The sequence below is a fragment of the Hydra vulgaris genome, chromosome 06 (assembly GCF_038396675.1).
Source record: "Hydra vulgaris chromosome 06, alternate assembly HydraT2T_AEP".
NCBI lineage: Eukaryota > Metazoa > Cnidaria > Hydrozoa > Anthoathecata > Hydridae > Hydra > Hydra vulgaris.
In genome coordinates, this window is record NC_088925.1 from 37,620,001 (window position 1) to 37,635,248 (window position 15,248).

A 15,248-nucleotide genomic window follows, 5' to 3' on the forward strand; every position below is an offset into this window, starting at 1 on the left:
CGTTTCGTTTTTAAGACATGTAAAATTAGGAACACTTTTTAGCATTGTTCGATGTTGGTTGCAAATGTTTTGTCCAATACTGTATATATATATACATATATTACAGTATTGTATATTTATGTATATATATATATATTTATGTATATATATATATATGTATATATATATATTATATATATATATATATATATTTATATATATATATATATATACATAAATATATATATATATATATATATATATATATATATATATATATATATATATATATATATATATATATATATATATATATATATATATATATATATAAACACACACACACACACACACACACACACACACACACACACACACACACACACACACACACACACACACACACACACACACACACATACCCACTATATATACATTTACATAAAGTATATTTAAATCATTTTAAACTTGTCATAACTTTAATGTTTACATGAAACTATACTCAAATTATAAAAAATACTATACTATAAGATTTTGAAGCATTAATCAAATATCATGAAAGCATAAGTTTAAAATTACTTAAATATATTATATGTTTATATGTCTAAAATATATAGAATTGCATACTTTAAAATATTTTAACCCTAAAACGTAACCCTAAGTTCAAACCAGCTATAGTATTAGATATGGGTATACCTGTTTTTTCCAGGTTTGATGAGTGAAATGACTTTAAAGCAAATAATTTACAGGTTTTACATAATAAACCTTTCTTGAATAGTAGTTTGAAATGTCTAAGTTTTTTTATGATTATTTTTTCAGATAGTTAACATACACTGAATAGTTATCTTATTATAGTAAGCCTAGGCCTATATAGTTCTTAAGAGCAGTGGCGGATTAAGACATGTGGAAATACATCAATAATATCGGTTTCAACAATCCAATTTAAAACATGCAGAGGAATCAATGTGTTTTCAGTCTCAGATTTATCTTTTTTATGCAAAAAAAACCCCGGAAGCTGCAACTTTAATAATGTTACAAATTGTTCTATTTCAAATATGAAACTATCTTCTAAATCATTTGAGTACACTTCTACAATTTTTTTCGCGCTTACTTGCAATTCCATGGTACTAATAGTTAACAGCCTCGATAGAAATACAAATAACTTATTTACGTGGTTGTAACCATCACTTCTTATAGTTAATGGTGTTACAAGTTTGTCAACAATGACAAAAAATGTATTCACTCGAAAATTGTCGGATACGCTTAAAGAATCAACATGGTTTTCTCCGTTGCTCAATTTTTTAATTACCTTTCTTTTGTTCTTATCCGAATAGTCTTTTTCAATAAACGAGCTAAGTTTTTTTGATTCATTCTCAAATCTCGTAAAGTCGTTTCGTAAGTTTTTTTGCAAAGTCAATTAGTGAAAGTAACATACTGCTTGCTGTATGCAAATCTAGTTCAAATTTTTGAAGAAATTTGCTAACTGCATTAAACCTCTTAAATATGTGATGCCAAAGTACAGCCATGAATGCAAACTCTAGCTTAGTGATCTTATTTAATAAACACAAAGCTTCATGACGAGTATCAGATTTTTCTTCTGTATCCTCAGCTATATGACATAGCGCTGCATGAATCCCATCAAAATTTTCTACTAAACTTTTTGAAGCATCTGACCTACATGACCATCGTGTATCTGATAGGCGCTTGAGTGTGGCATGATTTCTTTTCAATAAATCCCATCTATGTGTTGAAGCTACAAAAAACGAATACAAACTTTGGAGAACGCCAAAATATTTGATAAAATTAATGCACTCACTGACACTGCACTGCCCTACTAAATTTAAAGAATGTCCAGCGCAGGGGATATAAAAAGCTAATTCACTCCGCTCTTTTAAACGTGTTTGTAATCCAGAATATTTACCAGACATATTGCTTGCATTATCGTATGCCTGTCCCCGACAATTGGTTATATCAATATCATATCTTTCCGGTAGATCTAAAATGACAGTAATCAAAGATTTACCGTCGTGGCTTTTAATTTGTAGAAAACAAAAAAATCGTTCATAAATGTGGCCATTTAGATAATAACGAAATATCACAGAAAGTTGATCCACATGAGAAATATCAAGAGTCGAATCTACGATAATTCCCCAATATTTTGCTTTTTTATTTCGGTAATAATGTGCGTTAAAATCTTTTGAGACATAATATCAATTAGCTCTTCACAAATAGTTTTAGACAAATAATTTACATTACCTTTGCCTTTATTTGCAAAAGTGTCAATGTGTTGCTTTAAAACTGGATCAAATTGAGTCAACAGTTCTAACATGCCTAAGTAATTTCCGTTATTTGACGATCCTATAACTTCATTATGGCCTCGAAATGCTAAACCTCTTCCGGCTAAAAAACGAATAACCGCTACTATTCTAGTTAAGATTGCAGACCAATAATTAAATTCCCTTTTAATCTGGCTTACCATATATTCATCGACATGAGTATTTTGTTTTATGAATTCTATCCACTTAATCATACATTGAATATTTTTCTTGCTATTTTCGTGGTCGAAAATAGTTTGTTTAGCTTTTTTCCAATTGTAAAAGCCACTTTTGACAAATACGTTGTCGTAATCGGTTGAAAACAACTTGAAAACATAACAAAACACACATCCAGTGGATTCAGAAAACATTAACCATTTTCGGTCACACTTTTCGCCATTATTCATCACTTTTTGAAAATATTTAACCGAATAATATATGTACTGGTTTTTGAACATCCGCTTCAAAGATTCGAAATTGTAGTCTTTATTTTGAAAGAAAGCATACCCCTTGTTTAAATGCTTCATACGTTCATTTTCCTTTAATTGGCCACAAGCAGGGTCTTTGCGTAGAATGGTATCTAGGAAAAAAAAATCATGATAAATAAGCCTAATAAAAAAATAATAAGTGACAATTTATAGAATAAAAATATCAACTGCCTAAAAAGTAATTTGTTTGTTTAGCAGATGTTAGAGGTGTCATTAAAGATAGTAAAAATTGGAGTACCTGAGTCAAGCTCATTATTATGCATTGTAGATTCAACACTTTCAACTTCTTGAATTTCATTTGAAGGACCTTGGCAGGCTACCTTATTTTCCGTGTTATTGTTTTCATCTTTTCTTTCATTGTTTTTATTATTATCTACAGTTTGTGGAAATTGCATATTAGTTTGGTTTGATGACAAAAATTTTGTCATTTTCGGAAGTTTAGCTACCATTTCCTCTCTCTCTTTCTACAATCTTCTTTTAAAAGCTCCACTTTCATATTTTCTTAGCATTTTAATTATAACTGTATATTTTGTGCTTTTGTTTTCAGAAAATTTAGTAAATTTAATTTAGGCTCTTTTAAGTTAATAAAAGATTTAATATCAGAGTTAATAAAAAATTATTTACTTTGAATCGGGGCCCCTAAAAATGTGGGGCCCGGGGCTATAGCTCCCCTAGCCCCTCCCCCCCCCCCTTGATCCGCCACTGCTTGAGAGTATAACATATGTGGAAGCACTAAAAAGTCAAATACTCTTAATACGATTTGGTCTATTTCCCTACAACTTTGGTGGCAATGTTGTTTTCTGTTTAAGATTATAAATAATGCTGTGTATTTTAATAAAAACGTTTTCTAGCTTGTATTAGTTGTATATTAATTTTTCTGATTTCTTTTTTAAGGTGCAATAAAAAGTGTTTGGAAAACTTTGGGGAGGCTAACTGTGTGGATATCTTTTCCAAATTTTATGATATAAAAAACAAAGACAAACAAGATTTTTATATTCAAGGATTGATAGATGTCACTAAAGTTAAAAGAAGAACGGCACATCAAAAGAATCTTGGCAACTTTTTTGTAATGTTTTGTAAAGTCTTTTTACTGGAACCATTTTAAAACAAATTTTAACTTTCGGTTTGGGCGCCCACAAGTGGACACTTGTTGCACGTGCAAATAATTAAATCTTAGAATAAAATCACCCCATCTCAATGATGTAGCTAAAAGAGCAACGCAGACTGATTTAAATGCTCATAAGCTCAGGAGTAAAAAATTTTACAATGCTTTAAAACATGTAACATCAGACGATAGCTCAAAGGAGGAGCACATTCTATCATTGGCATTTGACTATATGAAGACGATAAGCTTGCCAAAAATACCTGTCCAACAACTTTATTACATGAGACAGCTATCAGTCAATGTTTTTTTTATACATAACATTAAAGAAGAAAAAATTCATGTATATATTTACCATGAAGGTCAAGGATGAAAAGGGCCTAATGAAGTTGCGACTTTTTTAAATGATTATTTGATCTCACTTCCACAAAAGTAGAATAAAATACGTTTGTTTTGTGACAACTGTGGTGGACAAAATAAAAATAAAAACTTATCACATTTTTGTTTATACTTAACTGACAGTGGTAGGTTTGATTAAGTCGAACAATTCTTTCCTATGAGAGGGCATAGTTTCCTCCCTTGTGATAGGGACTTTGGTATAAATTCAAGTGTTTTAAAAACACATGACCGTCTTTATCACATGGATCAACTCACCGAGCTTATTATTAGCTCCAGATCACAAAAGCTCCATTATTAGCAGCATCCAGATCACAAAAGTTTACGGTGAAAGAAATTGTAGATGCAACTGAATTTTTTGATTTTAAAGCTTGGAGCCGAAAACATTACAAAAAATCTTGCATTTCTTCAGAAACCAAGGATAAAAATCCCCAAAAGAAAAGAAGGTTCACTTTTTAATTAGTAACTTGTTTCATTTTGTATATGATCAAACTTTTTTTATGTCCAAACATACGGGTACTGTTTTACAGGTGGATAGTTTGGCTTATCCAAGTGGCAAAGTTACACTGAAGAAAGTGAAGGTGGAAGGCCTTAAAAAATTAAAACAATTCATTCCTGAAGAATTCAACGAGTTTTATAACGAGCTGTACTCCTGACCAACTAATGAATGTGAGATAGTGACTTTGAGGGGGAACTAGATTAATTCTTACTGATAGCTAATTTAGTTAAATATATGTATTATATTTATTACTGGGGCGTTAAAACATTGTTTTAAAGTACATAGGTGTAGTTCTTACGGAGTTTTAATTTGTTTTCCTTCTTGAAATACTCGATTTTTATTAAAGGGGCCAACATTTCAAAATTTCATACATTAGTTATTAACAAACGAAATGTTATAACAATTATCAAAGTGTACTAAGATGTTAATCTTGCATATATTTTTTAAAAATATATTTCACAAGTTCTGTATATTTAATATTGAAAGATATAAAGAGTTTTTTTTAGTTTTCTCAAAAACGGGTTTTGAGCAAATCAGCCCTTTAAAAAAACACTGATTCATTTAAAAACGTTATTAAAAAAGTTTCGAATTAAAATAACAAAATATTTTTAATGATTAAAACGTAATAGTAAAATTTGAATAATTTTACTATTACGTTTATAATAAAATATAATAATTATAAAACATGCATAAAAAAAATATGTTATTACTGAATTAATAAATGTAATCTTGAGGTCTTTAAGATAAACATCTAAAGTAGCAAGCTGCCATCATAGTTAAAACCTTGCAATAGAAGATAAATGAAATTATGTTAGATATTTAGCACAATAACTGAAAAACCCATTACAAATTAGAGAAGATGAGAATGATTTCCTAACTTAAAAAAAAAATTTTATATCACTTAACTCCCTGATACACAACACATTTCCCATTACCAAACAGAAAAATCGATAGAAGTAGACTCTTCAATTTCTATTAACTTGAAATATAATAGATTTGATTATAAGTTATAATGAAAAGAAAGTTATATTATGTTAGCGTAACTATCTGGTAATGGCATATGCCATTTGCCAAGAGTGTACTGATTTATTGTAACTAAACACTAACATCTCTCAATCCATGCAAGCAAAAGTCTGTCTTTCTGGGTAGAAACAATGTATAGCCATCATTATGATTAACTTTAATTGTCATAAGCCAGGCAATTTGCTTATGTCAAATAGTAAATGGGCTTTGGTTTCCCATCGCTCGTTGCAACCAGGTCAACCCTGGTTGTTGGATATTGGTAATTAACCGACTACCTAAAATTACATTTCTATATACATATATGTATATACATATATGATACATAAAAACAAATTAAATAATTAGAAATCATTTCATTATCTTAAAAAAAGGGAGTGGAGAGAATATGATATAAATTAGGCAATGTAAAATTTATTTAAAAAAATAAAGATTAACCTACTATCTATAAATAATATCTGTTAATGCAAGTTTATAAAACATACAATTATTTAAAATAACATATACCTTACTACACATTTTTATTATGTTATCACCATATCATCACTTATTATTTATGCAGAAAGTTGATATTTGCTCACTTCATACTCAACACCATCATCATCTTCATTCTCTTTTGGTTTCCAATAAGAAACTATATACATCACTTTTCTTCTTTTTTAATGCCAACAATTCTGCCGTAATATACATTCTGGGTGTTCGTGGCATTACCGAACCACATGTGGCAAACACTTCTTCCAATAGAAGCTCCAATAAGAATTTCTTCAATATGGCCTCATTATTTTCTAGGTCAGGAAACATTTCCTTTATCTGATCAGGCATGCAATTTTTTAATATTTTTCTACATTTCTGCGTTCTTTGTTTTCCTTTTTCTGAATTTTATCTGCCATTCGTTTTATCAATTCTAACTTCAGGTCATTATGACATATTTGTAAACTGCTTTTTTCTGGCATTAGAGATATATCAACTTGTTTTGAATATCATTTGGCTTTTTGCTTAGCAGAGCAGTTGTTTTATTTTTGCAAGCACGAAGTTTTGAAGAAAGAAAACAAAGAGTAGCATTTGGAGCTTTGTGCTTTGCAGCGCTAAACATACCCATAAGTTCCTCTGAATCAATGTTGTGAAGCCCAGCTGACTTAGTCTGGTCTTTAAGGTGATCATTAGAACTAATTGCCGCTGGTACTGCCTGTAAATGAGGCTAATAACTGCATTAAAGCAGTCAGCTAATGCTTTACTCATTTCATCATTTACTGGGCAAAAGCTTATTGAATCAAAAACTACATCTTCAATATCATTACCAAAGAAATAAGTTTTTCGTTTAAGTAGAGATGAAGGATTCTTACTGCTCTCAATAAGAGTGTTCTGAACATCTTTTACTACACGAATGCCAGATATGTAGTCAAGTCTCCTACCTGGTGCAATATAAAATTTTGTCACCCAAGGACCAGAAAGTAACTTTCCAATTAAAGCTTAAACACACAACTCACGGATACCTAAGGTGAAAAAGTTAATTAGTAACAAAGAATAATCTTTTTTTTATAATAGTCTTTTCACTGTTAATCTTGCAAGTGTCATAACTATTTGAAATTTGTATTTGTAACTATATTTGTAACTAATTCTATAGCCTATATTATTGTGTAGCACTTTATCAAATGAACTGAACAGGTAAAAAAAGAAAAAAGATACCTGTTTCAGATATAAAGTCTTGAAATAAACTATTTCGCAGACCTCCGCATAACGCCAAGCCAGAACACAGAAATATCTTCAATATGGCATAATGATGGATCAAAGTACCACATGTGTGAAAAGGCATATGTAGTCTGTTGCCTCTATAGCGTAGTAGCAATCCTCTGGGTAACTCGTGTTGGTCCAAAAAGGTTACAAAACCTTTTGGATCACCTATGAATATCATAAAAAAGCTCATTTTGGCAATTGCAAGAAGAATGTGAAATAAAAACATGCACTTATTATAATATTTCATTTTAACTCGAAATTTTATTCAGAAAACTAAATATATTAAAGTAAAAGAATGGTTTAGATTAGTTAGAGTACCTTTTTCATTCTTGTAGTGAAGTTTGTTCAGCTGTACAATAATGTTTGCTGCAATGCAGTCTCTTCCAAAAATTTTCCCTTTTGAAGTCTCTAATGCTTTAAGTGAAGACTTACAAGAGCTGGTCGTTGTGTCTAAAGAGTGAAGGTGACACTTTAGTTCATTTAATGATTTCTGCCAAACAAGGTTTAACTTTGCGATTGTTGCATGGTTTGTTGCAACTCTATTACTCATTGTATTTGTTATGTTCCCAATAATAGCGCTTCTTACGTCAGTATATTTGAGCTGATAGAAATCACTATATAATTTAGCAAGATTATCAATAGACTTTGTAATATGACTCTGATAGTCATAAGCTGTACCTCCAGGAAATTGATCAATAGCTACAACCACACATACTGATTCCGTTGTCAAGTGCACAGCATTTACATTAACACCCTCCTGAGTTGTTGCATCAAAACCAAGTGTCAGATCTTTTGTTGTAAATGCTCAGCAGCCTGTAAATCTGAAAGCACACCAAGCTCACGCATCATTTTTTCTACAGTTGTACGATGTGGAATTTGATTAGCCAGTAAGTTCCCCAATTTTACGGAGCAGAGATGGCACACTTTGTGTAGGAACTTGGCACACAAGCATGTCATATATAAGCCTCCTAATATCTGCTGAGTAGCACATAGAAAATAGATCTATACAGTTGACCGGAAAATTTCAAATATGTACCAACATGCCTTCAATATCAATGCAGTGCCAGAACAGGAACGAAATTTTAAACACCAATAAAAAAACTAAAAAATTTATTACACGTAAAAAAAAACCATAATTTATTCAATATTAAACATTTTACTTTTTATAAAAAGTCTAAGCTGATATAAAATTCTAAAAAAAAAAGACAAATGAATACATCTTTACCACCCCGACTTCGAGCACGCTGTGCAAAAAAAGTCACCGTTTTTATCTTAGAAATCGGTACCGTAAAAAGCCTACATCACCAGAATCCCCCAATCATTGTACCTCCTACAACTACCTAAAAGCTGACTCTGACTCTTTCTGTAATTTTCTTAGTAATGGCTCTTAGGTAAAAATCTTTTGTCTTCCTGATGAACAAAGTGCTTCCAACATAACTTCTTGGATTCAGGCTGGCTCGGTAACTTTTGTTCCTTCTCGAAAATTTCAAACCTCACTCTTCTCCATGGTTTTCCTCTCGTTGTACTGTTGCAATTTCTAATGGAAACCATTAACCTCATATCTATTAGCAAAATAGTTCTCCAGAAAACAGAAGTTATTCCATTGCCTGGCTTTCATATTACCAAAATAACATCTGTATCCAAAATAATTTCCTGCTTAGGATTTTCTACAGATTGTGGTCAGGACAACATATCAGTTATAGTCTAACAGAAGTGTTATCCGGAGCTGTCATGTATACTTTCAAAATTATTTAACAAGTACTTGACTCAGAGTCAAGAGATGGAAAACAAGACTCAGAGTCTTTTTTTCCATCCTGCTGGATAGCAGTATCTGTTATACCTATTTTCAAAAATTCTGGAGAACGACTTGACTCGTCTAACTACTGTCCCACTTGTCTTCTTCCTATCATAAGCGAGGTTTTTGAATCTTTTACTAACAAACACTTAATCTCTCATCTCGAAACTAATTGAAACTTACTTTCTGGTCATCAATATGGATTTCGATCTTCTTGTTCTACTGCTACTTTGTTAACGGTAATAACTGATTGATTTTATTGCACATTAGATAGGTGTGAAGAAGCTAGGGCTATTGCTCTCGGCATTTCTAAAGCTTTTGATAAAGTTTACCATGCTGGTCTTCTCCATAATCTCTCTTTTTACAATGTATCGGGTAACATCTTTAAGATTATTGAATCCTTCCTGACCACTCAAAGTATGAAGGGTTTTCATGATGGACAGCACTTTTCTTTAGATCCTATAACTTCAGGGGTTCCTAAAGGTTCTATCCTTGAACCTATACTTCTTTAAATTTATATTATTAATTTTCCAGAAATTTTCTTATCCAAAGTGGTATTGTTCTCTGATTATACTACCATTTAATCTTGTCTTGATAAAAAGCCAACACTCTTTGATTGCTCGGAGGGGGTATTTGAGCTCGAAAAAGATTTTCCATCTGCTGCAGTATGGGGCTCACAGGTGCTGGTGAACTTTAATTCAGATAAAATCCAATTTTTTTCAAATAATCGTTATCGCAATAATTTAGATCTTTCTATATTTATAAACAGTAATCTACATAATGGGCCTTCTACTCTTCATCTTCTAGGATTAACTCTTACTTCCAATCTTTCTTGGAAACCATATATCAAATGTATTGCAAAATTAGTATCTACAAAGGTTGCATCTCTCTATCGTGCTTGCTGCTTTCATACTTAGGATTCTATTTTTTATCTTTATAAATCTCAAATCCCTCCTTGTATAGAATACTGTTTTTATATCTGGTGCAGATCTTTCTATGATGTCCTTTCTCTTTTAGACAAGGTGCAAAAATGCATTTTAATTATAGTTAGACCTCCTCTTGCTGCCAACCTCCGATTATTATCTCATCGCCGTAATGCTGCTTCTCTTTCTTTTTTCTATAAATACTATAATGGGCATTGTTCTTAAGAGCTGGCGTCTATTGTGTCATCTACTATAATGTATATGTATTTTCATGTATGTTTGTATATGTTTTTTTATATTTATATGTATACATATATGTATTTGAAAAATTATGTTGTGTATTCTTAAGTTAGTACATGTATTTATTTATTATGTTTTTTCCTTTTTGCCATTTAGTATTATTAAATTTGCTTTTAGATTAGTTTATCAAAAAGTAATTTTTTTTTCAAGTAATCTGGCTAAGAAATATTTTTGTTTGCATACATATCTTGTTTACTGTATATGTGTTATCTTTGTACTTCTTTTATTCAAGGTGGAAATTTTAATTTCAGTTATTGTGGAATTGCAGGTCATTATTTTTTTTAGTTTTTTTAGCAATTTTTAGTTATTTGTTTACAAATGTATTATTGATAATTCTTTTTTTCTACAGCATAAAAGCAATGATCTAGATGAAAAAATCAAGATACTAACATATTGTGACAATATGAGTTATCGCGTGATTGGCTGTAATGATAGGTATATCACCTATTATGAAAGGTTGGTTGTGTCAGCAAAAAAAAAAAAAAATTAGAAAGCACTAATACATAAGAGACCAAATTTGAAACAAATATAGAAAATAAGATTAAGGAAATAAATTTCCAACAAAAATTGACTAATATATAGTTGATTATCGATATATTTATATATTATTAATATAATAGACCCAACAAAGTATGCAGCACCCGTTTTCATTAAGTATAAAGGTTCAGAGTTTAATTGTATGTTTTTAGTAGAAAAAATAAAGGTTAAAGACATACACAAGTTGTTAATATTTGAACTTAATATTCATCAACAACCTCCTAGCTTATCTCCATTGGTAGATAAATTACCCTGGTTAATGTTTGATATAATTAGAATAGAAGAACATTAAATTAAGGACTAACTTATTTTGCTACCCTAGTTTTGGCAAACATAAACATACAGATCATTATTTGTGTAAATAAGCATGCCAAGAGGGCAATGATGCATCAATTTGTTTACCAGGGTAAAGAAGAAAAACAAAATAAAACTATTGTCGTGGATAAAAATTTGTTCAATTTTACGGTAACATTCATCGAATCATTGCCAATCAAAAAAAAAAATCAAGTAAAAATTCAAAGGAAGATCATTTAGCATGCTTTCCAAAAAACAGAATATAATTAAGTAATTATAATTTTGATAATTGAAAGTTACATTCTTAAGATTTCATTTTTAAATTTTATCTGTGTTGGTTTCTTTTAATCAACCTAAAAAAACTTATTTAAAAAGAAAAATGAGAAAAAAGTACTTATTGTTTGAGACATCCAACAATGAGCTTATTTATAAGTTAAATGAATGCAGATGAGGGACTATTATGCATTTTTTTTAATTGAACAAATTTAATTAATTATTAATTAATGTAATTAATTTTTGACATATCTTTTTATAAAATCTAATATTGATTTAAACAACAACCATAAAAAAGCCAGGATACTAATCAACCTAAAAAAGAATTCCAACCCTTTCTTTATGAAATCCTTTTTAATATTTGCTCCTTATTTGTTCACTTGTTTATTTTCAAAGTTTAATTTTTATTGAACACAACTAATAATAGTATCAAATTTATTATTTTACGAATATTTTATCAAAACATTATAAACCACAGTATTTTTAAATGGTACAACACAACATTTAAACAAAGTGTTCTTACTTTTTTTTCTTTTATTGTCATTATCTTTTTATTATTTTTTCATTATTTCATTATTATTTTTCTTATTTCATTTTTTCATTACTTCATTATTTCATTTCATTTCATTTTTCATTGTTTCATTTTTTCATTATTTTTTCACATCCCTGGTAGTACTATATATATAACTTGTTTCTCTGTTTAAGTGTCTTTATTTTAAAGTTTCGTGTTTTGTAGTTTTATATATATAATACTGTTGCTCGCATTACCAGGTTAAGCTAATTGGTAATATTTGTTATATGATGTTGCTACTCAAAGTTTTATGTTAATTTGAGTAATTAAATAAAGTTTAAGAATTTGAATAAGTATATCTAAAAGCATTTTCAACTATTGATACATATTTTTGACATTAGTACGAACATTTAAAATAGTTTATTCTATAACTTACCTAAATGAATTACCAACAATCTTTTATCTTCCTCTGTTAACTTAGAGATATTTTTGGTAACACTAGGCAAAAATTGTTTCAACATATTACGTTCAACAATGTCATTAACAAATGTCTAACAATCTATTAAAAAGTCTAACAATCTATCTTTAATTCTTGAGACTGATCTTATTACTTTTGCTAAGGACAAGGCTTAACTATTTGCAAATAATTTTTCTTTTAATTAGACTCTTAAATCTTATATCCATACTTTTTCTTCCATTCCAGTTAAACAGGTTCAGGCTATGTTAGACATTTAAGTCATTCAAGCTTCCGTCAGTAAAGTCATATTTTAACTAAACTCTTCTACGCCTTTTGGTCCTGACAACATTCCTGTCATAGTCTTACAAATGAATGGATAATCTCTTCAGTTCTCTCTAAACTATTTAGTATGTGCTTGAGTGAATCAAGTTTTCCTGCCGAATGGAAAATGGCACACGTGGTTACAATTTAAAAAACTCTAGATAAAATTATGACCCCTCCAACTATCGTCTGATCAGTCTTCTCTCTGTTATCAGCAAGGTCTTTAGGCTTTTGATCAACAAATTTCTAACATTCTATCTTTAGTCAAATAATTTACTGTAAGACAATTATTACGGTTTTAGATCTTCTTGTTCTGCAGCTGACTTGCTAACTGCTGTCACTGAAAAATTTATTGTGGATCAGATGGAGGGCGCATAGCAAATTCTATTGCTCTTTGACAAAATTTTATACTTTTTAAGCAATATTCGACATGCTGGTCTTCTTCAGAAGCTTCATATAGTGTGTTTAGGAAAATATTTCAGATTATCAAAACATTTCTTCCTAACCGCTTTAATTAGGGAATCCTTGAAGGCCAACAATCTTCATTTCCGGTAACTTCTGGGGCACCTCAATGTTTTATCCTTGGTCCTGTTTTTTACTTACCTAAAATAATGATCTTCCTGACAACCTCACATCTAAAGTGGCTCTATTAATGACTTAATACACCTGTCTCGAATAAAAGTTGCTTAAAAAAGGCAGCCGATCTTAAATCTGACCTCACCTTTGTAAAAGATTGGGACTTGCAGTGGCTTGTGAATTTTAATTCTAACAAAATTCAGTTAATTACTGCAAACAACTATCGCAATACTATAGTTCTACACTGATGAATGGCAACCCTCTTACTTAGTCCTATTTTTTATATCGTTGTGGATGATCATTTACTACTGACCTCTCATGGAAACCATAATTACAATTAATTTGCTAAGTCAGCATCTGCTAAGGTTGCTTCTCTTTATTGTGCTTGCCATTTTCTTATTCTTATTCCATTCTCTACTTCTACAAATCTCTTATTTGTCTCAATATAGAATACTGTTGTCATATTTAAGCAGGTTCTTCAAATGATGTTCTTTCTTTTCAAGACAAGGTCCATAAACAAATTGTAAACTTAGTTGGACCAGCTCAGTTTATAAAGCTAAAGCCTTTCTCATATCTTTGTAAATTTACATATCTTTCTCTTTTCTGCAAACAATAACATGGTCACTGTTCAAAGAAACATTATCTTTAGTTTCATCAACAAAAACTCATTCTTGCTTGACATTCAGCAAAATTAGATCATTTTATTGTATTTATTGCTGCATACTATAAAAACTTTTATTTGTCTAGGTTTTTTCCTTGCACTTTATCCCATCTGAACTCTCTCCCATCTTCATGTTTTCCTGACTCATACAACCTACAACTTTTGAAGTCTTTTATTAACCATTTCCTTGCTAATAATAATAATAATTTTTGCAAATAGTTTCAATAAAGAAAAATGAACACTTGAACAAAAAAAAATCCTAAAGCAACATAAAAATTAATGTCACTATTTAAATTGAAAAAGAAAAGGGCAAGGCGATGAAACTTGGCAATCTGGTGAGACTCACTTTTGAAACCAACTAGAACTTAATGATCTTGTTAGGGACTTCAATCTTCCAAAAGATAGTGAAGAACTGCTCACATCCAAATTAAAAAAATGGAAATTTTGCAACCAACTATGAAAATTGCCAAGTACTAAACAAGACATGCATTGTCTGCTCAGTACCTTACAAAATTCTCTTTGCTAATGTTCAGATGTGACGATTGTTTCAAGAAATCTCACACCAACCTGTCTTGCATTCAAGCCTGTAGTTTGTAATTCTCTGGGAATTAACAGAATTGAAAACTACCAAGAACTTGTTGATCACGAGAAGTAATCACGAGAAGTAATCACGAGAAGTAATCACGAGAAGTAATCACGAGAAGTAATCACGAGAAGTAATCACGAAAAGTAATCACGAGAAGTAATCACGAGAAGTAATCACGAGAAGTAATCACGAGAAGTAATCACGAGAAGTAATCACGAGAAGTAATCACGAGAAGTAATCACGAGAAGTAATCACGAGAAGTAATCACGAGAAGTAATCACGAGAAGTAATCACGAGAAGTAATCACGAGAAGTAATCACGAGAAGTAATCACGAGAAGTAATCACGAGAAGTAATCACGAGAAGTAATCACGAGAAGTAATCACGAGAAGTAATCACGAGAAGTAATCACGAGAAGTAATCACGAGAAGTAATCACGAGAAGTAATCACGAGAAGTAATCACGAGAAGTAATCACGAGAA

General features: G+C 30.5%; 1 protein-coding gene across 1 annotated transcript; it reads right to left on the reverse strand.

Annotated features, from left to right (window-relative positions):
* Positions 1-1,352: 1,352 nt before the first annotated feature.
* On the reverse strand, positions 1,353-3,210 carry LOC136081368 (zinc finger MYM-type protein 1-like). The gene is made up of 3 exons (XM_065798678.1): positions 3,021-3,210; positions 2,121-2,874; positions 1,353-2,010 (listed from the first exon to the last, which is right to left on the reverse strand). Exons 1-3 carry the CDS (start codon positions 3,208-3,210, stop codon positions 1,353-1,355), a joined length of 1,602 nt encoding a protein of 533 aa, XP_065654750.1.
* Between the last annotated feature and the right edge of the window lie 12,038 nt (positions 3,211-15,248).